Source organism: Brachyistius frenatus, unplaced genomic scaffold (genome assembly GCF_029030835.1).
Source record: "Brachyistius frenatus isolate BFR_SWC_R1_liver_20210118 unplaced genomic scaffold, ASM2903083v1 Contig_6, whole genome shotgun sequence".
NCBI lineage: Eukaryota > Metazoa > Chordata > Actinopteri > Embiotocidae > Brachyistius > Brachyistius frenatus.
Genome location: NW_027210605.1, coordinates 4,867,501 through 4,895,181, shown reverse-complemented (window position 1 = coordinate 4,895,181; position 27,681 = coordinate 4,867,501). Strand labels below are relative to the sequence as shown.

Sequence of the window (27,681 nt, the reverse complement as noted above, 5' to 3'; positions counted from 1 at the left end):
GTTGCCCAGTGGAGGCAAATTAAGTTATTTATTTCATTTATTTTCATTGCTAGGAACATTTGTGTGATACATTTTAAGTAATTCCTTTCAGATTTATATTAATCTTATCTCATATATTTAGGAAATCCAAAGAAAACTACAAAGAAAAAGAATTGTTTAAGAAGCTTCATGCAAAAGTGCACGTGCCATGTTCATTAATGTTTAGGAAGGTAGCAATACATACGTTTGCTGTCAGCTGTGTGGTCAGGTTAGACACCTTCTCCTGGGACGATTCCAGCTCTCTCCTCAGCTTGCGGACTTGCTGTGAGGAAAAACAGTAATGCTGCATTATAAAATAGCCAAGGTCAAAGCTGACACAAGTACACAAGTGGCCGGAGGGGATGGTGCTCATGAAATGTAATCGCAGACTTGTTTTCCCACAGGCCACAGGGATGAGAGTGATGGATGAAAAGAAAGAAACAGATGAGGCATAGAGGGAGAAAAGGCAGCAAGGGAACACTTACCTCTCCCTGAATCCTTTCCTCAGCCTTGGCAAGACAGGGGAATAAAAGTCAAGATGTTAGATAAGACACAGAGAAGAGAGGAGAGGAGAGGAGGCTAATAAGGCAGTGGGCATAGTTTTAAGTGTGTGCTGTTCAGAGTGTGAAACGAGAGGAAAGCATCACTGCATCCATCCATACATAGAAACACAGACACACCCCGCATACTGAGCTGTAGCTACCTGAGTCTGCATGCCGCCAACACTCACCGAAGAGTAGCTTGACGAGGCGTTGGATGCCAGGGAGAGCACAGACCCATGAACTGGAGAGTGAACAGGAGGAGCAACAACAACAACAACAAAAAAAACCAATAAGAAGCTGATTTAGAAACAAAAATGGAATCAAACAGCAGAACGGGACAGAACTTTACACAACCGATATCCAAACAATCCACTGGACTCACCTTCGTCATTGGGCTCCCTGTCCCTGAAGGATCCGGAGCGAACCATCCCCATGCTGCGGGGACGTTCAGCTAGCGACAGTGTGCTGCCCAGCGGTGATGCCCCGTACACCTCCATAGAGGCATCGTGTGTGGGGATGCTGTTGGATCGAGTCATTCGCGGAGGTCCACCAACAGGGCTGGGTACTATTGAGAGCACAGAGGTCATAAAAAAAGGAGTTACAAAGTATCTATAACCTACATTGAACAATCGCCTACTGATTATGCTAGTGAGTATTGTGTATGAAGCGTTTCTACACACCCATACTGGTCTTTGAGGTGCGGGGCAGGGAGGTCGGTGAGGACAGCAGTGGAAGAGTGAGTGAGTCGGTCACACTGAGGATATTATGAGAGTGCCTCCTCTCTCCTTTCTCCTTCCCTTCCTCCTCAACCTGGAAGGCTCCATTGAAGCTAAAGAGACAGTGGATGAAGTCAGTGTCACAACTGGTAAAAGACAGTGGGGTCACCTTGAACATCTCTGGTACCGACATCGTTTGATGAATGAAAAAATGCGCAAAGGTAGGACACAATGAGGTATAATTTGAATGAGATTACAGCTGGGTTTTTGGAATATGAGTGATAGGAATGATGTACCATAGCCCTGTTGGCAGAAACAACACACTGTCATTAGCAGTGAATAAGAGTGCGAGTTTAAGTGTGTGGCTGTACGTGTGTGCCCACTTACCTCAAACCTTTCTTTGGCAGTGTGTTTCTGTCTCTCTGAGAACTGTGGAGATTAAACAGTCATTATTTAACCGCTGGTGCAGGGAGTTATTAAACTCTCAAGAGCAGGCAGGAGGCACAAAGAAGCACAGTAAGACTGGCAGACAGCTGGTGTCAGCCAGTGATTATGACTTCAATCAGTGGGACCAGTACAACACTGATAACAGGCCCGTAGTAATAATAGCCCAGCAATTATTCTGTGTGTGTGTGTGTGTGTGTGTGTGTGTGTGTGTGTGTGTGTGGTTGTCTTTACTAGTTGTAATACCATTTTAGCCTGCTAATCAAAACGCAACAAATGTAACAGCAACTAGTTCTGTTTCTATAATTTCTGCAATATTTCTCATCTCATTCAGTATGTTTTGTAGCAGGTTTTTCTGACTAAATCACCAAATAAATTTCAGTAAAAGCTAATATAGTCCTATCTAGAATTCTTTTTTATTTTTTATTTAATAGATTTATTTTTTATAGTTTTCCGCTCTTTGCAGGTGTAAATTATTTTTGTTGCTTTTTATAAATGCCACAGCTCCACACTTTGATCAGTATAAGCAGTATTTTGTCATCAAATGCCAACCAAATCACCTTTCCAACTGGCAGCTCAATAAGAGGAGGAAAATGTGTGACTTTAGTATGCAACAAACTGAATAAAATATCAAAGCCTTCCCTGAGCGATGTCTGATGTTGGTGTAGTTCCTCAGCTGACCAGAAGGTGGAGCTACATGGCTGCTTTGTATCTATGGTATACCTGTGATATTTAAATGACAGTATGTGCACAGCTAAAGATCATATTTCAAAGAATTGAACTGACCTGTCTGTGAGCATCAGTGAGACTTTACTTCCAGAGCTCCAGCTGGAGGGAGGGCCCCTGTCCTCCCGTCTATCTTTGTCTCGGGACTCTATGGTGGTGTAGCCTCTCACCAAATTCTCCCTCCCCCTATCCTTCTTTCTCTCCTGGGGCTCTGGGGCCAGACTCATCTGGAGCGGCAGAGACTCCATGCTGCGATGCAGCCCAGTCATACGAGGGTAGATATGGGAAGAGGTGTTTCCTTCCCTCCCTTCAACCCCAAGGGAAGTGACCTGCCTGGGTCCCAACCCGATGCCCGAACTGGAAAAGCAGACCGAAGAGTTCACATTGAGTAAGGGGGCGGGGCTGGGTGTCAGGCAAGGGCTAGTGGAGCCTCCTGCTAAACTACACAGGTCTTGGAGCTTAGAGTAGGGAGGAATCTTCGGAGGCAGGGCATCCTGAACCTCCACTTCCAGGCTGTTGGAGTTCAGCTTGTCAAGCTGGGCCATGGATGGAGGCTTTGCCAGGCTGCGCACCCCAGACAACCTACAGACACAGAAGGACAACTGTGAACCAAATGCATATTAATTCTTTATTTTGTATGTGAAAGTGTGTATGTGGAAATCACAGCATACCTGTGTGTGTTGGGTGAGGGCAGGTCCATGCCTTTGCCAGTGCTGGGAGGTCTCAGCCCGTGTAGCTTCCCTCCGTTCTCTGAGGGGGTCTGAGCAGGACTGCCCTTCAGAGACCCTCCTCCATATTCAGAGTCAGACACTACAGCTTTAGCTTTGGCTCTCTCTTTCTCCTTCTCTCTGTCTGTTTGATTGACAGGACTGGGACTCTGGATCCCACGCCCCCCTAGCTTACTCAAACCTGTTCCAGAACCGAGCCCCGAGGCGGGCTCTTTGAGCCTCGAGCCCTGAGGCACTGTGGTGGAGGGTTTGACTAGCCCAGAGCCTGCGTCCATGGTAGTGCTCATTGGGCGAGCTGAGCTCGGCCGGGTTAGAGTCAGGGTGCTTGTCTTCGCTGGGCGAGGCAGAGAGCGGTACTGAAGAGAAGTCCTGGCATTTGGAGACAGAAACCCACTTTGGTCGTTGCTTGAAACATCGAGACTGGTCTTGCGCCCTCCACCACCAGCACCTGGCTTGACAGGAATACCCGATGTTTTAGGATTTTTTCCAACAGTTGCAGAACCGCTGGGTATGGAATTGCCAACTGTGCCGGGTGTATTGACATTGTTTGTGCCATTACTTGTCACTGTGGTGGGCTTCTTGAAGCCAAAGTTTCCACCAGTTGAGGGCCTGACCAGGCCAGATGGAGGTTTCCGCTGCTCACCAGCTCCAGTTCCATTTCGATGGTCTTTACCAGCATCAGAAGAGGAGCGCTGAAGACCTGAAGTCTTCACTGCTAACCGGGACTTATCCAATGGCTTCCCATCTGATTTCGCTGTACCTAGAACCAAAAACAAATCTGATAAGCAGCTGGAACCGTATACAGCAGTATTTGACCAACATATTAGGACAAATTATCTTATCTGAACACCTACAAGGTCTGACTGTCTGCTGATAAAGACAAATCCCTATCTGACCAGACAGCTTGTAGATCAGTCATGGCCAGCTTTACCCTGACACACATTGTTATCATGCGGTTACTCTTCTTTTCCATCCTGATGAACTAAAATAGTTTTCTTTTTCCAGTAAGTTTTTCTAGCGTTCCAGTAAGTGCATTTCTGCATGTCACAGCTGTGGAAAAGTGATGTTCATGAAGTGTGTCTGCGGGCACAAAACTGCACAAAACACTCAATACAACCGAATTTCTCCACTCGTGAAGGAAAAAGGGTGAAGGGAGAGATGACCTGGTGAAATGGGGGTTACTTTGTCCCCATCTGAGTATTTCCCTGTTGGCAAATTAATTGGACTTGGTTGGAAGTTATTATGAGAATAACAGCCTATTAGACACATGTGCACTGTATGCACCACCCACACAAGTCCACACTCTTAATTTGTATCTAATGGGAGTTGTTATGTGAGGTTTATATACAAGGCATTAACAGAGTCAAAGAACTGCTGTTGAATAAGACCCACCGGCGTGCTGCCTGGGGACATCTGGAGTCACTTAAGAGTATTTATAAACCCGCAAAAGACACATTCACACACATCGGGGCAGACTTACTGTATATACCACACACACTCACAGTTCTCAGTAATCAGATCTTATAGGAATGTGACACTGACAACACATCGCACTTGGAGTTCTTTTGTTAATGTGAAAATTGGGTTTATATGTCAAGTCATAAACTCGATCTATTGTGTAACCGCAGCATTGCCCATTCCAAGAACATAAAAGCTGAAGAAACACAGTGACAGGACCAACGCGTATGTATTAGTTTTGACACAAATGAAGCCTGATTCACTGACACCGGCTGTGAAGACAGTGAAGCTCACAGCTTGACACATGGTAACGTGCGTACAAGGGACCATGAATCACGACGTGTCTTGATACCAGAGGCCTGCATGTCTGAAGAGACGGCAATCTGGACGCGATGGTGAATATCACACAGGGTGTCAGACAGTTTAAACTAAATTTCCAATACTGTCATGTCTGGATCTTAAGGGAAAACCTACCGAAAGCCACTGTGGTCGAGGGGGGAGCAGTGGAAAGAGGGCACCGTGGATCAAAGAAGTATCTATACTGTACACACACACGGAAACACAGAATCCTATCCATCATTCACTTCAGCGTCCCACGGAGACAAACCACCACTGCAAGACTGCCGATACAGTCTCCCATCAGCCATCATCATTTGTCACGATATATATCTGTGGTTGTTAGGATACATTATCAATGTTCATTTGTGTGTACATGACATGTTTGTAAACATCAGTTTGAGGAAGGAGGCTGAATGTACCTGCAGATGTATGAAACAGGGATATACTGTATGACCAGTCAGCAGCTGATGATAAACACTTCACTGTGTCCCAATTCTAAACGAAATACTAGTTTTAGCAGTTCTGCAGTGGATTAACACAAAATACTAATAAAGACCAGTAAACATAATCATTCTGCTTACCAAAACAGTTTTGTAGAAAACACTGAGCCATTACTGGGCCCTATTGTTTCACAATGTAATGCTCACTGTTAGAAAAAAACATTCCAAATTGTGGCTCCACTAACATCTCAGACAAGATTATAGTTTCTAATTGTTAAGATTAACTGTCTGTCACATCTAGTCAGTTTTATTTCTATAGTCCAAATTTACAAATTTGTCTCCACAATATCAGCAACATACAATATCACAATAAACCCAGAGAGGATAGAGCAACAGAGAGACGCTTACTCTTCCAGGACTGAGCAGCACAATAATAAGTGCTGTATCTACACGTTAGAGAGAAGTAGGAATATCAGATAAAAAAAAGAGTATATTCCATATGATTGTAAGTCAAATTTATGTATAATACATTTAAGAGATTGAGTTACAGTTTTAAAGTGTTTGGAAAAAAGACTGTAAGCGGTTTGTCTTCAATCATTTCCTGTTAGGACAGAACAAGGAAATCGGTACAGAAACAAATAGTTATATAATCATTCTGAGCATAGAAAAACTACTCGTCGCTCTTTTATATCTTTAAATTAATTTTGAAGTTACCGTCACAAAACTGTTGATTTTCACTGTTTTCTGATTAATTCTCCATTAGAGTTATTGTAAAAACAATTAATAGATTAAATAAAATTAAAAAAAACTGCTAGATGCAACTCTAAATAAAATTCCTTATACACTACCTGCAAAAATATATATAATTGATATTATATAGAACATGCATGTATAATATGTTTTCCATATAGTATGGAACTATAATACCGTTCTTGTCTTCCCAACATACTACTGCTCCCTAAGAGATGTCCCTTTCTCTCTGTCTCCTACAATACTGCAAACATGCAGACACAACAAATAAGACCCACACAGATACAGAGCTTCCTGCCAAACCTCAGTGATGAAGTGAGCTCGAGCATGAGCAATAAAGTCCTCGAACTGTCTCAGAATTTATGCCCCTCTTGTGGCTAAACCCATGAGCTCCTCCACAGTGATGAGCGACTAATACTTTTTCCAATCTATTTTCACTTGACTTCTTCTGATTAATTACAGTCTCTAACTTGGTGGCAGACAGAGTGGCCGAGATAGCAGATTCATACTGCTGACATCAATAACAATAACAGCCTGGCGCACAGATCACAGGCTGGTTCAACACTCTTGTTTGGCATATTTGTCAATTCAACAGCTGGCAATGCAAACACAGGACAGTCCCACAGAACGAGGGCTGTTTACAAAGACACTGGCTATCAAGACTAACACACAACACCACAAATAATATCCTGTTGTTTTGGTTGTCTACGTGTGTGTAAGTGTGGGAGTGTGCTTACGCAAACAGCACACAGATGGTGTGTTTAAAAGGCAGCTGTACAATCCCCACCATTGTGCTCTTAATGTGTGAGTGTGTGTGTTACGTGTGATGGGTGACACTTCAAGGCTGGCACAGTCTCAATCGTGTCTGCACTCACACACACGCTAAAAGAAACACACACTGTCTATAAAGGCCTTTATTTCAGTGCTATAAATTCTCTCTGTTCAACACAAAAATAAAGCTTGGATAGGAAAAGGCTATAGGAAGAGAAAACACTGTTGGTCAGTGTGAGTGCGTGTGTTGTGCATGGTTGGCAGGCAGGAAGGGTGTGTGGGTGGTGATGGGCGTTTGATACATGGCACCACTTTCTAAAGGCCCAGAGGGTGGGCTGCAGCTGTGGATGAATGTGTGTGACAAAGACAGAGAGTGTGTCTGTGACTGTGTGGGTGTGAGACTGCCAGAGAGGAGGCAATATTAAAAGACAGCCTGAGAAAAGTGTCAGTTTTTAGTCGTTTCTCCACTCACCTGCCACTTTCAGGCCGCTCTGCGAGGTGTGTGTGATCGGGGATGTGACTCCAACAGGTGGGTTTCTTCCTTTCTTCAGCACATTTCCTTGACCCAGGGTTTGAGGTTTCTTCAGTTCCCCCTTTCCTCCTTCCAGCCCCTCCCCTTGCGGGCGCGTCTTTTTCCATTTATTGGCGGATTCAGACTTCAGGCTTCCTGTATCGTACACGCTGCTGCCTTGGCTCTTGCGGCTGGGTTTGTTATCATCAGAGTCCCAAGACAAACCGCTCTCCACCAGAGATCTCTTCTCTGCATCTGTGCGCATCTAGAGAAAGGCAGACAGACAGACAGACACATTGCTTACTGACACTGTCTCAAAGAATGTATAAAAGTGAGTACGTGTGTAATATGATCAACAGAACATCGGAAACTATTTGAATGTCTCTATTAAGCTGTTTGCTTTGAAGGCATACTTTTTCCTGACAAACTAATTCACCTACATGTTTTAACGGTCTACAAGCCAATTTGAGAAGCACAAAACTGAGCACAAGTATCAGCAAATAAGCGCTGTTTACAAATATAAGCATAAGGGAGAAAAAACACATTTCTCTGACAGTACATAAAGTATATGAGTTTAAATGGGAAGTAAGTTAAATTGAAGACATCTCACACAATCGAATTAAAGCTTTCTTACAAGATAACATTAAAAAGACTGGACATGGAAGGTCCTCATGGCTCAGGTGAAGTGTCGATTGAACTGACAAAGTGCCATGTTAATATCGTTATATTGCTTATATTTGCATGATAACTCAAGTTATGCATTCGAATATTTGGAAAATTCAGCACATCTGTGGGATCATTTCAAATGATGGAACATCGATTTGTGTGTTCTTTACTCAATTGAATCGTTTCTGTTGCATTTTTGTTGATCAGTGCTAAAGTCTGAGGCTTTATAGGTGAATTATAACAATATTGTAAAAGTTTTTTTGTTTGTTGGTAGTCTGACAGAGGTGATGATTATACCTGCTGTTATGATTTCATCTGAAAATAATTAGCATTCATGGAATAACGAGGATTTTTGCTTTCTAAAGGTATCTCAAGGAGTTTTTAAAATCCATTTAAATCCAACTTGAGTCCAATTTTAGGCACTGTAATCATACATGTAATCATCCAGACTCCACCTAAATACCACATATTTTATTTATTCAATGATTCTAACTTCCTGGAAGGGTGTAACTCTTACCTTGGGACCAGTTCAAAAAGGCATTTATGAAAAATACTTTGTGTATTGTAATTAGTACTTAATATTAATCATTGGTCACAGTCTTTAAAAAAAAAAAAAGAAAAAAAAAAAAGGGCCATTTGATGATACATGTACATTCAGACTCTGCCTCATCTTGATGCAATCTGAGCAGAAAAATATGTCCAATTCAGTCAACCCCAAAACCCGCTCATTGATGTCTCATCTTCCCTTCCCAGCCTGAATCCTAATGTATGTTCTGTTTCAACACTTCAAGAGAGAAGAGGACTGAGACGGCAGGGGGAGAATCTGCCCAACAAAAAACAAACACATATGTACTCTACATACACACCACAAAATATTAAATCAAACCCAAAGAGTCACACGACCTTGACCTGCACAGAGAAAATAGAAACAGTCTATACATAACCCAATAAGGAAGGATGTCAAATGTTAAACTTAAGGAAAAGTGAAAATCAGGTCACTGTAGTGCTATGGTCGGATATGAGTAGTTTCAGAGGTAGATTATTCTGACCTCTGTAGGGGGCTGACAGTTACACAATGCATCAGGAGGTGTGTGAATGTGAAGCTGTGTGTGTGTGTGTGTGTGTGTGTGTGTGTGTGTGTGTGTGTGTGTGTGTGTGTGTGTGTGTGTGTGTGTGTGTGTGTGTGTGTGTGTGTGTGTGTGTGTGTGTGTGTGTGTGTGTGTGTGTGTGTGTGTGTGTGTGTGTCTGTGGGCGGGTGGGTGTGTCTCAGTTCAGGACATTGTACCCAGTGATTCTCATGCGGACTCATATGCTGAATTCCTTTTTTTATTAAAACCAATAGTCCCCATGGGCAGTTCACATGACATGAGGAGGAGGTATGCCTGAGTGTGTGTTGTACGTACATGTGTGTGTCCTGTTTGACCAGACCTTGCTGATAAAATATTGTCATTTCCTCACACACATTCCCTGATTATTGAAACAGAGGGGGGTGAGATACACATCTGGCCAGATAGTTGTGGCAAAACAAGGATGACACAGATAGGCACGTGCACAAAGGTATTGTGAAAACAAGGAGTATTAACATGAGTACTCCATGTGCTAGTGAGGATATCCAGGTTTCTATTCTGGCTACAGTATACCACCTGCTCTCAAATATGTCTTCTTGACGCCCCCTTTCTCCTATTCTCTTTCTCTCCTCCACCCTCATGTCCCCGTTGAGTGTGTTATACAATATGTGAGGGAGATGAGGGATGGATGCGAAGTCAGCATTCCCTTTGAGGAAATTAAAATCAACAGGAACAAAAAGGGAAAAGGTGGAGTGAAGCAGAGGTGAAACTGAGCCAAAGAGTTGGCTTTGGGACTCACAGACAAAGAAAAAAACATCCGCTGAGAATGGAGGGAAGACGGGGTGTCATGTGTATCACACAATGCGGGGTGCATGATGATGTGATGGTTGGTTACCATGGTAATGATGCCATGGGGTGTAATGGTTGCTATGACTCCTGCAACTAGGCGTGGAGGGAGGTGCCCCGGTTCTTCCGGCTCGCTGGCCCGGATGCAGGACTGCAGATGGCTATGTGTGTGTGTGTGTGTGTGTGTGTGTGTGTGTGTGTGTGTGTGTGTGTGTGTGTGTGTGTGTGTGTGTGTGTGTGTGTGTGTGTGTGTGTGTGTGTGTGTGTGTGTGTGTGTGTGTGCAGATGGCTATGCTCTAGACCTGTCCTTCAGTATATGGGAGAAGACAAAGGCCTGCACTCTCAGCATCCCTGTGCTTTGGTTGCTATGGTTACACTGATTCCCTCTCTATCTCTCTCTCTCTTACTCCCTCTGTCTCTCACGCTCTAAAATCCCACTCGATTACTCACATATACCACATTGCGGAGGTGTGACCTAAATCAGACACTCTAGGAAAACACACACACACACACACACACACACACACACACACACACACACACACACACACACACACACACACACACACACACACACACACACACACACACACACACACACACACACACACACACACACACACACACACACACACCATATAGCTCCAGATGGATCTTAAAGAACATCAAGGGGAGCTTTCAACAGGATTTTAGAAGCACTGAGGTCAAGAGTGTCAAATCCTTCAATCCCCAAGGTAAAATCCTAAAACCACAGCATACAGTACATATAGTATTTTGATGTGTTGTTTCAACAAACATGGTCACTTGAGACAGTTGTTTCTAACTCTAGGCAGAGAGGCCAGAACTACAAGCTCTAAATTTGAACAGAGGAAAAAAACAACTGGCTCTTAGATTTTTGTGATACTGAAAATGTTTGCCTGTTATGGATTAATCTAAATCAATATTCAACAACATATGCTCAAGGTTACACTAGTTGGTCCCGTTCAAACTCTCTATAAAAACCTCTAAACCTATATATATCTACGATTAAAAATTCAGCTCTTAACACAGTTCAAAAGCACCCACATGGGATAAAAAAAGGAGCCTCGTGGTACAATGCAGCTGCCCCGCATGCAGTGTGTCTGTTGCGGCAAAAATTGATCGCTGCAGATGTGATAAATATGATGGGTGTGCGTAGAATACTTAATCAGGCTTTGTCTCTGATGCCAGCGTCCTGCTGCCTCTTGCGTGTGTATGTGTCAACACTACTGTAACCAACACACACACAGCTGTCTGACACAGATGGAAAGGTAGTGTGTGTGTGTGTGTGTGTGTGTGTGTGTGTGTGTGTGTGTGTGTGTGTGTGTGTGTGTGTGTGTGTGTGTGTGTGTGTGTGTGTGTGTGTGTGTGTGTGTCACTTACCACAACGGTGGAGTTTCTGCGGGAGCCAATGGGAGTGGTGGGGAGGGAGTTGAGAGTGGGACTTGTGTTGAACTCCTCAGAGCTCAGGTTGTCTGAACCGTCACTCAGTCCACTGCTGATGGAGCTGCTTTCGTCCCAACTAAAAGACACAATGACAAAGGAAATATGTCAGATGATAGATATATATATGACAACAACAATTCCCGTCAGCCTTTTTACATGAAAAATACTACAAGACTAAAACAAAGGTTCACATTTTGAGTCAAGTCAGCTGAACCTGAACACTTCATGTTTTAACAGAGGGTGGGTGAAAAATGTGTTCACGAGCAAAACAAAGTCTAAACAGTTAGCTAAAACTAATGGCGACAGTAGTTAGATAAAAGTAACAGAAAGATTCACAACTGCTTGCTTCAAGTAAAAGACAAATGGTTGAAATAGACAGCTAAATTAAACATTTCAAATTGTAAGCTGAATTGAATGTATAAATTTACAATAGTCAGTTAAGAGTACTGGATAAATGGCTGAAAGGTCCAGCTTCTGCCTCTCTTAACGTCAACTTGACTGAACCAACCTAATCACTGACTGTTCAGTTACATTCAGTTCAAACAAGCACAGTTCAAACATGACAATGGTGTCAGTGATTCATTTGACAGGACTTTGGGGGTAAAACTGACTGGGAACCGGTGTATTAAAGGATCACATTTTGTAGTTAGGTTGAAAGATGCAGTGTCCTAACTAACTAATACACTACCATCTGTGATCAAAGGAGTGATTACATCAGTGCTACAACAGCTTATCCTTGTGAAATGCGCGATTTCTACTGTAATGCAGTAATTAGGTTATACCCAGACGGATTGCTCCTATTTTTGCTGCACAAATTTGGGTTGTGGGTGAGAGTCTCCTTTCACTGGTCAGCCGGAGTTTAAGTCCTGATGGCATCAAGTATCCACTTATATGAAAGTGTCCTTAATAATGATACCAAACCCTTCCAACCCCACAGCTGTGCAGTACAGTAGCTTTTCTTCCCCTGCAGAAATCGATCAAGTCTCAAATATCTGACAAAAGCAAAGCAATCTGTGTTAGTTGACTGGACGGCTCCTCGATTTTAATCACTGCAACTGCCAAAGCTCCACCAGCTTAGTTACTACCAGTAATTCGCTCACTTGGCACCACGTCTTCCAGTTTAGCTTTTGATTAAATATTCAGACAGAGACCTCATTTAGAACACTGTCTGATCTAAATACCCAATACCCACACTGCAGGAGCAGAAAAACTCAGCAAACTGAAATTCGGAGCACTCTTGACATCATCTCAACCCACACACACACACACAAAATAGCCCTGAAGAACACATGCAGGCGCCCACGAGTGCATACAGGACCGCGTCAGGACTATAAAGCCAGTCCACTTGGCAGAAACCTGCTTTTCCGTTTCGTGTGGCTGCTAATAAAAGATCAGTTTCATGTGTTTTATTATCTAATTGTCCTCCTTTTACTTTGACATTTTAGTCATACTTTATTTTGTTTCTGATCTTATATATTTTCTTTTAGTCCTCTGGAGTTCTCTTATTTTAATCCTGTGAAAGAATTTACTGACTTAATGAAGCTATTTTTACCTAGAGTGACTCTCAACTAAAATCAGATTTGTAAGATAGAATTTGAGGAGTTTTTGCCTTCTAAGAAAAGGTGAGTGGTGCCCTTAGTATACTAACACACGTTTCTAGGCTGCATTACATAAGAGTCAGTTGTGCTTATTGTTAAGGGTGCACATGACTGTCAAGTGGCAAAAATAAAGTGATACAGTTTGACGTTTTCATTAACTTAAAAATGATGGTTGACGTCTGACCTGTCTGATGCTGAAAGATAAAAAAGATGGAGTATTATGATTAATCTGTAATATGGCTAAACACACTGACCTCCTGGAGGAAGGGGAAGAAAAAGGGTCCATGTGTGAGATGTGTTTGAATTCATTGAATTGAATACATTCACCCATGGTTGTATACATAAAATAGGTCACACTGAGGAAGTTAGGGGGTTGGATTCTCTTCTCATTAGGGTCAATAAGTTAGACTGATGTCATACTATACTGTAAAGGAAGTTAAGAGGGTAGGGCTTGTCTAATGAGGTCATTTGGTAGAGGGGAGGGTTGAGGAAGAGAAAGCGGTGTGGGCCTTCCAGTTGGGTGCCTGTGTGGGTCACACTGTACCCTGGGGGAGTTGATGGCGGGGATCGGGGGGAGAGGGTCGAAGGGAAAGCCCTCCCTGTCTCGCCTGTGGATATATTGGACACAAAAAAAAGAGCAGACAAGATTTTACGTCTGAAGTGGCTGTCATGCTGCTCTGTCTACGTGCCATCGTAAGATTAAGGGCAAATTTAAGATTGGACCAGACACATCGAGAGAGCAGACTTACAGTTTTTGTCTCAATATGAAACTCTACAAAAACTAAATAATTTCTGAAACAAGTAAAAACTTTCACTAGATTTCAGCGCATTTTCACCATTAACAGTGTTATTTTTTTTATTCAGAGAAAAAGACCAATTTTGATCATTTTAATTTCAAATAAATATCATATTTGATACCCTTGCTCGAAAGATTTGCACCGAAAACGTGAAAATATATTTTAAAAAAAGATTCGCGTTTTTCCATAAAAGCTTATCTTGAACTCTTGTTTAAGTCCAGATTTCTTTTCACCCTCAAGTAAAAAAAAGGCACACAGGAAGTAATAAACATTGAACTCGTAGCGTGGATTTATTTGAACACACATACTTAGCGAAAAAATTTCCCCTCGGGGATTAATAAAGTAACTACCTAACCTAACTTGAGTATGCATCATTCCTTCCTCACTGCTGGGAGTCAAACCTCCTTCTGGGAGACACAGCTGTGGTTTACCACCAGTACCTGTGGTGATACCGTTCTCTTTATATCTTGTTATTCACCTCAGAGTCATCTGCCAGTCCACTGGTGGTTCTGTGAATGATAACACCCTCTCTGATGAATAATTCAGGTCTGATAGGGAACAGAACAAACACCGTCTCTGCCAGGTTTGGTCTCACTCAACCGAGAGAGAAGGAGGATCAGGGGTCATTCAATCTGAAGAGCACCAGCTAAATATAGATGAGTGAACAAAATTTGAAACAGAGGATTTTATCTGATTTGTGAATGAAATTATCATGATAGAACATAAGAAAAAGGCAAAACATCAAAATCAGAAAAAGGAAACTGTCTTCTAAAAAACATTAAATGAACTCCATGTAATAAAGATCCTAAATCTTTTAGGCCAAGACGTTCCATCAAAAGCTGCTCTTTAAGTCTCTGAGACGCAAAAACCAAATGAGACTTGAGAGGATGTGTAAATTTCAGTGACTTTCTTGGCAATAAGTTGAACTGCCGTCAGCTTGATCCACAGAAATTATGTTCAATCAGAGTTTAATGAGATCTGCGAGTATGGAAATCTTCACCGGTCCAAAAGCCCTTAAAAGATATCTGCTGAAGATCTTAAGCTTAATGCAAGTGCATTTTTGGGAAACCTTTGTCTGTCCAAGTCAGTCAAAGGTTTTCTGGTTGAGACAGAATTGTCTGATTTCCCAGCTAAAACCTGATATCCTCAATCTACACGAGATCCACTGTCATTCCGCTCTCCTTGCCTTTCTATCGTCCTCTCCAGGTTGAAATAAAAGGAAGACTAAGTTTGAAAAGGAGGGTGATGAAAAACGGGTATACTCAAGAGAAAAGGGTGAAGTGGAGTGTGTGAAGAGAAGAAAGATCTGAAACGACAAGCATAAAAAAAAAACCCAGATATATAGTGGAAAGAGAAGTGCTGTTGATGACGCAGAAAAACCGCCCTCAAATTCTCAGAAGAGTATGCACTCACTGAGGAGGATCATCTCTCCCTCTTTTATAATCTCTCCTCGCTCTGCCACCTTATCTTTTCCATTTCACAGAAGCAGCTGAAGAGACTGAGGAATAATATTAGCACCCCGTTCATCTAAATCACACTTTTACATATTAGCTAATACCTCACAGCAATCACCATTTCAGTCAAGCCCCCTCCCGCCCACCTCTTTATTCATGTTAATTGGCCGATTAACCTATAGCATCCAGTATGTTCCTGTGATAATAATGGAAATATATTTTTTATAAGATTAAAAGAAGGTATGATGTTATTTAAATAAAGGATGGAAACAGTGGCTATAAACATCATCTGTATGTGCTGCTTATGGATGAGCAATTTAATTGGCTTTTTGTGACTTTAAACCTGATCTGAAGCTAGAAGAACACAGCTGGAGGGAAAGTAAGGGGGTCAGGACATTGAAAAATGGCATCCCATGACAGTAATTCTGTCAGTAAAATTAATATCTATGTTGACTTGATTTAGGCTGCAATAAATGTCTATTAAGTTGAGATGCGCTTGATTACATTAATTCGTCACCTCAACCTGACAGGTTTTCTTTTTCTTTCGTACACCAGGTGGAAAACAAAGCCTCTCACTGAGCAGAGAATATACTACATAGACACACTGTATACTGTCATTCATGAGCCAGCTGCACAAAAATGGTTTCTTGCAATAATTGCACTTTGAAAAGAAACAGTGAGGCCCTCTGCAGTATGTCGTCTGTCTGGAACAATTTCATTATCTTTCAGAAAGTGAGAATGCTTCAAGCAAGTTATAAAATATTTTAAATGGTTTAAATATTTCTCTGTCATTTACTGGATTAATAGAGGTTATGGTGGTCAATATAAACAACATCCTCTGTTCACAGAGACATGATTTCTTTGTTCCTCATGGTCTACAGCGAGGACCGGCACACCCACGCAAACACCGAGCCTCACAAGCTACCAAGAGAATAACTGAATAGCTGCTGCTGAGCTAAATAGCCGGCTTTTATTAAGAGGCTTCTGGGTTCCTCCTCTATTCAGACTATGGAGCTAATTGCTCTGATCTCAACATGAATGGTCTTTTTGGCTGCTCATTATGAGAGCAGAGCTCTCCTCTCCTCTCCTCTCCTCTCCTCTCCTCTCCTCTCCTCTCCTCTCCTCTCCTCTCCTCTCCTCTCCTCTCCTCTCCTCTCCTCTCCTCTCCTCTCCTCTCCTCTCCTCTCCTCTCCTCTCCTCTCCCTTTCCTGTCCTCTCCTCTGCACTCCTCTCCTCTCCGTTGACTGATGGGAGAAAGACAGAGACAGAGGTACAGTAGATCCAGAAGGAAGACAAACCTACTGCAGAGACAAAGCAGCTTTGCCTGTGGTCTGTGGGAGCACCGCTTGCTGGGAGTTGGAGTCCTGCCAGCCGCGGACTGCAGACTTAACAGTATTGGTTGATAAGCTTGCCATATAAACAAACATTTGTTAAAACTGCATGGAGGCCATTTGGAGGAATGTGGTGCTCCTGTATTGGACTGAATAGAAATAGACTTTTACAACCAACAAAGTAATTACTTGTTTTGCTGTATTGTCTGTAGATGGGCAGTGATGGTGGAAGGAGACAGTCTGCCCGGCACTCAAAGGATTAATGAAAACAATTAAGTAATTATCTGATCAATTGTCAATGCACATTATAGAGAATGTTTGTGCACTTGTGCAAAACCTGTTACTAACACTCACACAACAGATCAATAATGAGAAGGAACCAAATGTCATTATCAATCTTGCTATCCAATTATATGTCACTTTACAACAAAACAAAAGCCCAACATTAAACTGGATCAGCAAGGTGAAACAATTATGAATGCTTACTAATGTTTTAAGTTAACAATAATGCTAATGCAATCTTTTCCTGGTTTCAAAGGCTGCATTACAGTAATAATATAGTTTGTGATATCATTTTCTGATCTTACAAGACTGTTCTAGCTATTCTGTATGATTTCCTTTTTACCCATTTAGTAAATATATCCACATTACTGATGATTATTTAGCAAAAATCTCATTGTGGAAATATTTTATGAAAGCACAAATACTCATCCCTAACATACCGCCCAACCCTATAATTCAATGTGGCCACTCAGGAGCTGGCAAGAGATTATTGTTAAACCTGCTGAACCACATTGCAGCAGATAAGAACATAGAGAACTGTTGAGAGGTGTTAGTTTGGAGAAGGAATACAAATGATACAGGGACAAAAGGCTCTATTGGTTTTGTAAATAATTATATTAAACAGATGTAGTTTGAATAAAATGGTTCAACTTTTCCTTCCCTCATGGGGTTAAACGCACCCTACCCAGGGTGATATTCAGACCACTTGTGTAAACGCATGGAAAGTGTTTCTGCAGTCCTACAATGGACAGGAACTTTCCATTCCTATTAAAATCCAGTGTCACATGGCAGAACCCAAAATGGCTAAATCAGACGGGTTCCTGGTCGTAGTGATGCCTTTTCAGGCAAATGGAAAGTAGGGCACTGCCAGACTGGCACTGGGCAGTCGGCTCAGAAACCAAAGGGGCACGCATGAAAGGGCTGTTGAAGTCATTAAACTCTGTGAAGACTAGGTATGTGAGGATGTGACTGATGAGAGATAGCCATTGAGTGAGATGCATTGTTATTGCCAGTGTGTCTGTCTGTACAATTCAATGTTGGCAGATACATCTCAGATAAGCCTGAAGAGGAAGTAAACAGCAGGAGACTTGGACTCTAAGTTGGGCTGAGAGTGGACAGATCTGATTATATGCAAAAAACAATGCAGCTAAAATACATCGATCAACCACCAAAACTGCAATAAGTAAGTATTAATGTAAGGCTGCATGAAAGAGGAACCCTTTTGAGTAACAAAGTTTGATAGACAAATGCTGAGAAAAAAAACAAAGGTGAACTTAACAAAAAGTTCAACCTCAAAAAGAAAATGAGAAACTCAACAGAAGTTCTGTTGCTTAAAACTCCCTGTCTGTTTCAACATCCTCTACAGGTTTTAATCTGGACATGAAAAACAGGATCTAAACCAACTGACTGTTTTATAGCACATGACACTGGTCTAAAAATGCATTCAAACACACTCTCAACCAACAAAATGACTCATTACCAGCGTGTCCAGTTACACCCAATGTCAGTATTTCTTCTCTCCAATAATCCTGGTGGTCACATGGGGGGGAAAAAAAAGTCTGAAACAAATTCTGTATTCAATGTAAATTCAAATGTAAGAAAGTGTTCATAAAAACAATGCTAAATATGTGCCTGAGCTCTGATGAAATGTGTGTGGTTGGGCATCTACCTGATTATTTGAAAGGAAAGGGGAACTGTGGATGGTGGGCACAGATGGCTAACAATATGGGTTCCTGGACCACTACAGCCGCTTATCACCAGGAAACACACGCACACGCACACGGACACGCACTGCCCCCGGTAAAATCATTATTTTCCAATCAAAAGTAAGTAAAAAAACAGGAGAGATTGTCATTGAATTATTCGTCTTGGCTGGCTGAACCTATAAAACACTCTGTAGGTCACAAAGGTTTTTAAGAAGCAGTGTTCTTCTGCATAGGATTATCCATCATTGCAGCACCATATAGGGCCATGAAAGAATTCTCTCTGTGGCTCAAGACCTTATTATATCTTGAGAGTCTCAAGACACATAACATGGCGTGAATATCCACTGCAGACATACTGTAGCTATAGTATATGTGTTATTGTACTTAAGACGCAGACTGATTAGAGTTGCAATCATGTTCTGATTAAAGACGCACTGCCATATATGCTGTACTGACATCTAGTCTCACTAATAAATAAATGATTCCACCTCTTTTTAACGCTGTTGTCTGGATGCTTGGGGCACTTGTACAGTAATTAACTACAAATCTGTCATTAAAAGTGGCCTTTAATTAGCTACCCAATACAGGTTCTCTGTTGTGTTGTATCGTTAAACACTTACAGTAAATCATTGACGAGACACAATTAAAAACTAAATTGTGCAAGCAGCCTGCCTTTGGGTCCACACTAAACAGAGAAATTAATTTCCTCTTCTGTGTTATTTATTATTTTCTCTCTGTCCTGTTTCCATGATGTGGAGTGGAACAATGTGTGATAGCTGCTTGGGCAGAATTTTGTACGCGCACGCACGCACGCACACACACACACACACACACACACACACACACACACACACACACACACACACACACACACACACACACACACACACACACACACACACACACACACACACACACACACACACACACAGTATTTGGGCATTACAAGGGATTACAGAACAGGCTGGAGTTAATGAGCTCATAATTATTGCTAATTCCATCTGCCACCAGGATCAGAACAGGCCAGGGGCCACGGTTGGAGGTCTTGTATGGGTGTAGCCTGTATATGTATGTGTATGTGTGTGTGCACGTGTATGTGTGTGTTTGTGTCCGTGGAGGGAAACAGGAGGTCACATCCCTAAATGGCCATTGCAGAGGAGAAACCCTGCTGTGCCTTTGACAGGCATAAACCTGACAGCGATGACCTGAGGGTTTAGGACACAAACAAACACACACACATTAGATGTACCAAATTGCCACTGTCCCCTGAGTGGAGCTTGAATTAGCTGTCAGAAGTGTGTGATGCTAGTAGCTGGTGGGAACGGCAGCTTTGCTAAAGTCACTCCTCCTCTGAGGGTCACGCTAAGCTGGCCAGCAAATTACTGGCTCCAAAGTGTGTGGAGGAATATTGAGGTACATTATTCTTCCAAGTTTCCTCGCAAGGACGAGGACAAATTCTACAAATGCTTGGGGCTGTGGATGGAAAGTTTCAACTCGGAAAAGGAACTTGGAAGCATCAGAAGTCCTGGTCAGTGTAATGTTGTTTTTCCATTTTTCTGAGTGTGGGAGGTGGAGATAGATGGACAGAAAACGTATCGCTGATTCACTTCTCTCCTTGTGACCTCCCCGGGGTGGATGGATGAAGTTTGTTCAGAGTTCAACATATTGTGTCTGAGAGTTGACCTGGCTCTGTACTATTTAATTCCCATGAAATGAAACAGGACATCTGAAAGGCTCTAACTTTCAAATTGTGTGACTGTTGATCATGCTGATGCTCACTGGGTCATCTTGATCTTCTCATACTATAAACCCCAAAAAGGAAAACAGTAGGAGCCAAGAGATGTGTGCAGATGTATCCTTGAAAGGCAAGAATGGTCTTCTCCGTCTCCTTGTCTTCTTCTTAGTCAGCACATTCACGGTTAAAGATTAAAGGCTACTGGCCCCCAGTCTAAACAAGGTGGTTCAGGGGATTTAAAAGCAGTCACAATACAAACAATCCATTTTGGATTCATAAAGTGATGGTTTATGTAACTACTCAGTAAGAATGAAGGAAAGTTTAACAATGTCTCTCCAATGTGTTCTTAATGTATAAAGCACAACAAATTGGGTCATAGAGTGTTTGATTTCATAAAATAATGTTTAAATGTCTAAGTGTGTTAGAAGTGACCAGAAGGGCTCTACTCTGACCCGGTAACCTTTGACCTCCAAAGTCCCTCTCTTCACAAGACAGCAGGAAGCAGAAGAGGGACAGCACTCCTGGGATGAGGCGGAATGGCCATTTAAATCATCTTCATAACTACTTCAGTCTGGGGTGCAGCATGAGGCGCTTCCGAGCCCAAACTCAGCCACTAAGAACCGGGGTGGAGCTCACAAGGGGAACCCCGGCACACGGAGGCCCAGGACAGGGGTTGGATCCTGGGATAGAATTACCTCTGGCCTCCTTCCAGTAACGTCAGCTGACTTAACGGCTGTGTGAATTAACGGCGCACAGGGGATGTTTTGGTTTGAAAGAGGGGGGACCAGTGAGCGGACGAAAGGGAAGGGAAAAGAGGAAGCGAAAGAGAGGGAGGTACCACTTTTGAATGAAGCACGCTTCTTCCAGGTTGCTGTTAACTTGAAGCAGCTGTGCGAGGGATGGTGCCACAGACATGTGCAAAAGCACAAACACATGCATACGCATTTCCACTTTGATCAACAGAGTAAAGTAACAAAGCCAGGACCAACATAAACCAAGCAACAGACAGCTGTGGGGAGGGCTGAGCTGAAAACACACATTCACTGAAACGTACCAAAGCAAACACGAGATAACACTGACAACAAAACGGTGAAATATGAGAGCTCTAACCTGTTGGGTCCTGGGAAGGAAAAACTTTGCACAAAGCACCACTCATTTCAATTGAGAAACCAAATAGTGACAGTTTGCTATCAATTTACAGTAAAGAGGATATGTCAGTCTTTGCAGCGCTTTCTAAAGCACCATAACAGGGAACTATCCCGCTATGACAAATACTGTCAGACAGATAGCCACGCACATACAGCAGATGGAGGAACTACGATGTCAGCATGATGTGAGTTGCTGTTCATGTGAAAAAAGGGGCTGTGGATCATCGTGGCTACCAAATGCCTCGCCCAGAACAACTGCTACAGACCCGTAAATAAGATTTCAGAGGGCAACAAAACCTGTTATGTTAAAAATATATTTTGTTCAAAGCTTATTAACTAATTTTACCACTCGTGTGTGTTTTCACTGTAGATCAGTGGGTTGAGAAGGCTGACGGTACTTCAGAGGTCAACCACAGCTTTACTCAGTTTAGTGTTAAGGAAATATTTGGTATGTTTAGACAGAAAGAAAAAGACAGAGAGAATGCAAAACATGTGATTGCATTGCTTTTGTATAAATCAAATCAAGCTAAACAAAGAGACTAAAAATCGAGCTAGAACACCACTAAGCACCTGTCAAGGGTTGTCCAAACAGCACCTGAACAGTGAAGAATGAAAGGCCCATTGACTGAAGCAGAGATACTCTTTCACTTCTGTTGGCTGAGATAAAGCAGACACCTATTAAAACACACACTTCACTCCCACGCTGTTAAGGGAACAGACAAGTTGTTGTGTGTTTTTGTTTTTGTATTCCCCTACGTGAACACATGTGGCGGTGCCAACAGGCCTTGAGGCGCACCCTTCGGGATTCCGCACCCATCACCTGCTGTCACTTAAAGCACACGCACTCTAGTCATGCCCCTTAAAGTTGTTACAGTGAGTTCGGGAGGCATTCCTTGCCCCCGGGCCGCTCAAAACGCACACTTGACATTCCAGCGAGTGTATTCTGGGGTCCCACTCCCCAATCCTCCGACATATGCAGACGCACATATGCATACCGCTGCATAAGTGCACAGACACACAAAGGCATGAAATGAGTCCAGAGGTTCCATTAAAAACCAAAATCCGCAGCCTAGAGTCCGATGCTCCAAAACAAACCAGAGGAATCGTTTTACTTTCCGCTCAAACTCAAAAGAAGCCCTGAAAGTTTCAATACAAGACATTGTCTGAGCTTTTCACTCGTTCTACAGTTCCTAGAAAACTACTTCACTATCAGGTGAGACGGACATCCTGAGGTTATTATTCTTCAAGGCCACTCATCCAAGCCTTATAGCTCTGCTCTCGTCCCCAGCAGCCTGTTAAGGTGCACTGTTGTCTGGCTGTAGGTCCTTCTTTGGCTTTGATGTACCAGGGAAACTCACTAAACCACAGGAGGGTCCACCTCATGAAAATATGAGCTCTGTTTGTGAACACTGGCTCCTGTGTGTACAATAAAAAAAAAGTGTATGTGCCTGTCTTACAAGCACAGGTTACAAGCATCTGTTGTTTTGCTCTCGGGTCTCCCTAATGACCTTGTAGGCAGGGAAAGTAAAAGTGTTCACCTAATTATGAAACATCAAGAGTCAGTGGACGCAAGAAATGACTCGGGACATGTTTTTCTTTCCTTTCATCTACGATTACCCATAATCTTTGGCAACCAATAATGAATTGTATTCATAATATCAGGCGGTCAGCAAATGCCCAGTGGAAGGGATTGAAATGTTGTACCTGTTTCTATACAAACAGCACACCCTAAAAAAAAAACCAGAAGAGTCTCAATTCTCAAAACTTGATTTGCCTTTTCAAATCTATCACTACTTGTCTGAACATGTTTGTGTGCTGAGGAGTATAAAAGTTCTGTTCTTGCAGTAGGATTCATGAGGGTGTAAGAGGCCGTTGACCTTTTTAACCCTTTTGAGTCAGCAAAGTGTGTTTCCAAAACAGCTTAATCTAACTTTGACACTCCGTCATGAATTCCGACATAATAGACTAAATTTGTTTGTGTGCGTGCAATGAAAACAGTGTTGTTTGTGAGCTGAAATCCACTTTTTTTTTCTTTAATACTACAAGATGACAGCTGTTGTATTTGTAAAAGTGTTTCCCCTTATTTTTTTTGGTATGCAGTGAAAGTGTCCTCAGCAGGTAACACAACATTTTATCAAAGGGCATTGGCGCAGTCAGCCGACTGGTGCCACCTGACAGACCTGATCAGCATTTCTCAATAGTGTGGTGAATGTGCCATTTCACTATGCTCCTACGCAGATGGATGTAAATAAGATGATCTAATTCAAAATATTACAGATTTCATCTTTAATTACCATGCTGCATCTCTAAGGAAGCACCTGATGCCAAACTGTTAAAGCCTTCAACCAATCAGAGCTGCCGCTTTACCAGAAACCAAACTACCCTTGAAATGACATCAGCTGTATGAGCCTGGTCTGCATCATAAAAACTGTGGGGTCCATTTTTATTCGATTTTAAGAAACGGAGAAGATTTGGGTGTGATACGCATTAATGAGTGATGTCACTAGTTTGCAAATCTGCTGTTGGGATGGGGTCGGGAATCAGGGGTGGATCTAGATAGGGGTATGCTGAGCAGGCTGTTCGTATAGAGTTCAGATGACACCACACCACAAACACACACAAGGGGACGGACATGAAGTTGATGTTGGATTGCTTTTAGCATGACTAAGAGTTGACCAAATCTTTGTGTTGGCTGGACCTGATTAGCTAATGATGCATGTAGGGTTTGACTGTGCACACACCCACACACTGGCTTACATGTGCAGAGACTCACACTCTTACCACCTCTGGCTTCGATCATGTAGTTTGGTGACTGCCTGAAACGTGTGTGTGCTTTTCACTTTCTATGTCTTTTGACAGCCAGTCCAACTCAAACACAGATAAAAACACCCTATATGGTCCTGTGGGACACAAAAGTGAATGTGTGTGTAAATGATGAAAGCATTTGTGTCTGTTACATGTGACTAAAGCCCTGATATCCCACCACTCTGCTCTAATGGGTTTACATAAAGAGTAAATGGAAGCTATAGGGGTCAGTCCACCAAAAAAGAGCAAAGTCGACCTTACCACCCCCAAACCCCTTCCCCCCAACATATAAACTGAATCACTAGCCTCAGAGCATCTCTGTCTGTCCATGTTATAAAATGTGTCTGTAAAGCAAGTCAGCTCCAGGGTTATTTCTCAAAATAATTCTAAATATATATAAAAAATTAAAAAAAAATCTGTCTGAGACACATCTCTCTAAATTTCCTCGGTCACCACAACAACCTACTCATATCAATTGGCTTACATTAGCCCACACATTGAGACATACAATTAGAAAATTCTCACATGGAGTGGGCATAAAGATGATCCGGAGGAAGCTTGCCGTTTGCCACCCAATCACAGCAGATATGCGGAGAGAAGACGTCGTTCAGAATGTAGGTCAGCAGTTCAGTACAATCGGACCGGTCCCGCAGCGGATCAATAAGAACACACCCACACACACACCTGCCACTGCTGATTGAGCCGCAAAACACCAGCAACCGGTTGTCATCGTATGCAGCTTAAAACAATGGCTATGCCAGTAGACCGTAGGATACAGACACTTAAGACGAGCACGCACTTCACGTGCGTACTCATCCACATGCTGCATTTCACATCCACTCTATATTATTGTCATTAAATGATTTGCAGTAATGAATTTCCTCTCATATAGATTCCTTTTAGGATACGCATGCAGCACTAACCTGCCTCTATATGCTGCTGCTGTCGGTACGAGTTCCAACAATAAAAGATTGCGCTGATTCAACATATGGCTTTGCGCATTGAGGTCTACCTATAGCTCAGTATGAAGAAGCCCCATCTATACATTCATTAAAAGCCAGTTCTTTTCTCGGCGTCCAGGGTGACACGCGAACCTACAACAGTCAAATGTGAGCGCACGCCACTCATAATAACCAGACGTGCCACCATGCAGCTGTTGTAGAGTTTTATCAATGAGACATGCTGCTGATTTTTACGCACAGGCTCCGTCACAGTCTCTGCAACACATTCGCCACAACCAAGACACCTCGTATTTGTATCACATAGTCAAAAGCAATGTCATCAGTGTGCCAGTTAGCCTCTCATCATCAGTCACATGCAGTCTCTGGTCTCATCCATTACCTTGACAGAAAGTGCATTGTCCTCCCTGCCCGCTGCGGAGCCGGGAGCTGCAGCATTTTCCCGTTCAGCACGCGCCCGCTCATTCTACAACCGTCCAGCTTTCACGCCGCTTTGTTCCCGTTTGGCATATCCCGCTTTTATGGCTCTGAAGCGAGAGAGAGGGACTGAGAGAGAATCCGCCCGGTGCTGTCCGCCGCTGATAACCGGGGAACCGCCTGTAAGAGTCAGCAGCGCTAACTGACTGACCCACTCCCGCAGTGCTTCTACTTCCACTCAGACACACACACACACACACTCACACGGAGGGAGGGAGGCGATGAGCAAGGGAGGGAGGCATGGATAGAAAGGCAACACCCCAAATTCCTCCTCCTCCGACCCCGTTTCACTGATCGCGAGCAGCTGCGCCTTTTCCTTAAAACGCATAGAGGCTTCAACGCGCAATGAGCCGCAGGATAAGCACGTAGTCATCAAATTCTCTAAAGCGACATGTCAGAGACATTTTCACACTCTTAAACCACTAATCGGTGCACAAGGCACATCCCACTGACTCCACTCACTCATTAGTGATAACACGTCTGTGCTACATTTACACGGGAATTCATTTGAATGGTTTAACATGTAGTGGCAAAAGAAGTATTTCTTTAGTAGATATCAATAGGACAAAGTATAAAATGTTTCACTGCATGAGGCAGTTAGATTCAGTCTGCAGAGCTTTCTGTACAATACTATCTTACAAATAAAACCAGAGCAATGATACCTGACTTTGCCATTAAAAGTTATAGGTCCATAGCATTATTTGTCAATGGTAATATTACCAGTATAAATAGTATGATTGGACTGTAATTCATAATGCATACATGTATGATTAAGCACCACTTTTTTATAGAATTGATTTTTCTTTTCACCATGTCCTTATATAGACTATCTCTTGGCCCCACTTCCTAATGACTTTAATACTCAGTAAATAATTTAATAATCCTATATAGCTCTGAGCCCCAGTGAAACATTTTGGCTGAGATAAATCCTTCTTAAAAATTTGGTTTGCCTTTTACAAAGACACCCAACTGCTCAAAGTGCATAACTTATGGAAACGAGCTAAAGCTGCATCCATTCATTTCAACTGCAGACCTGATGGTCTATTTTAAAATGAGTACGCCATTATTAACGCATTGTGGTTTTTCATTGTAATCAAAATCTTAATCTGCAGTGTAGCCAGTGACACCAGCTGTCGGACAATGGAGGGCAAAGTACAATATTTCCCCTGGCATTGTAGTGGATAGAAGTACTAAGTGGTATATGATGAATATCCTTGAGCAAAATACCTTAAACTTAAGACCAGTGCCAGAATAAATGTACTTAAATACCGTCCACATCCTATGTTTAGTGAAATATAACAGCAACACTTCAGATAATATGGGCTTTATGATGAGGTGACCATGACACTATATAGTTATCTCAGAAATGTAAACAAAAACATGATTTCTTTTTTAATGACCCATAAATATCCTTTAGCAGTTGCCCACTGTTTAGAAGAAATGCTGGCTACTAGCCAAACCATGGGTGGTGTAAATGGACCTCAATCAGGATGTAATGAAGCAGGGAGGGTAAATGACTCTAGTGTTTCTATTGTAACAGAGTGTGTATTGGCTATTGGAGACTTTCAGAGGAATAGAGTGGGTATCATGTATCCACTCCCCCGTTTATAACATTCAGTAGTGTTTAAACACTTAAAGCACAGAGTGGACCCCAGTGAATAGATCTGCCTGTCTGCTGGGTCCGTTCAATAAGTGAATGAAGGGCGAGAGAGAGAGAGACAGACAGACAGAGAGAGGAGGGGAAGGATGGAAATAATTAACACTGTCTTTTCAGTTAAGACAGAAGAAAAAATGTGTGGAGAAAGAAAGAAAAGAGACAGAAATAGAGAGATTGGGAAAACACTTGAGAAAAAAGAGATCATTAACACACTCTTTTTAAATCCAGAGGGAACAATGACAGGAT

General features: G+C 42.5%; 1 protein-coding gene across 1 annotated transcript in view; it reads right to left on the bottom strand.

The window, feature by feature from the left end:
- The window catches only part of nav1a (neuron navigator 1a), an 80,263-nt gene that overhangs the window by 10,827 nt on the left and 41,755 nt on the right, over window positions 1-27,681 (bottom strand). The window contains exons 7-16 of the mRNA XM_069687923.1: window positions 11,424-11,562; window positions 7,405-7,708; window positions 3,118-3,934; window positions 2,507-3,028; window positions 1,664-1,705; window positions 1,241-1,389; window positions 943-1,125; window positions 722-801; window positions 504-527; window positions 224-301 (exon numbers count right to left, since the gene is read on the bottom strand). Coding sequence (XP_069544024.1) covers window positions 224-301; window positions 504-527; window positions 722-801; window positions 943-1,125; window positions 1,241-1,389; window positions 1,664-1,705; window positions 2,507-3,028; window positions 3,118-3,934; window positions 7,405-7,708; window positions 11,424-11,562 — 2,338 coding nt within the window. The remainder of the gene's footprint in view (window positions 1-223; window positions 302-503; window positions 528-721; window positions 802-942; window positions 1,126-1,240; window positions 1,390-1,663; window positions 1,706-2,506; window positions 3,029-3,117; window positions 3,935-7,404; window positions 7,709-11,423; window positions 11,563-27,681) is intronic.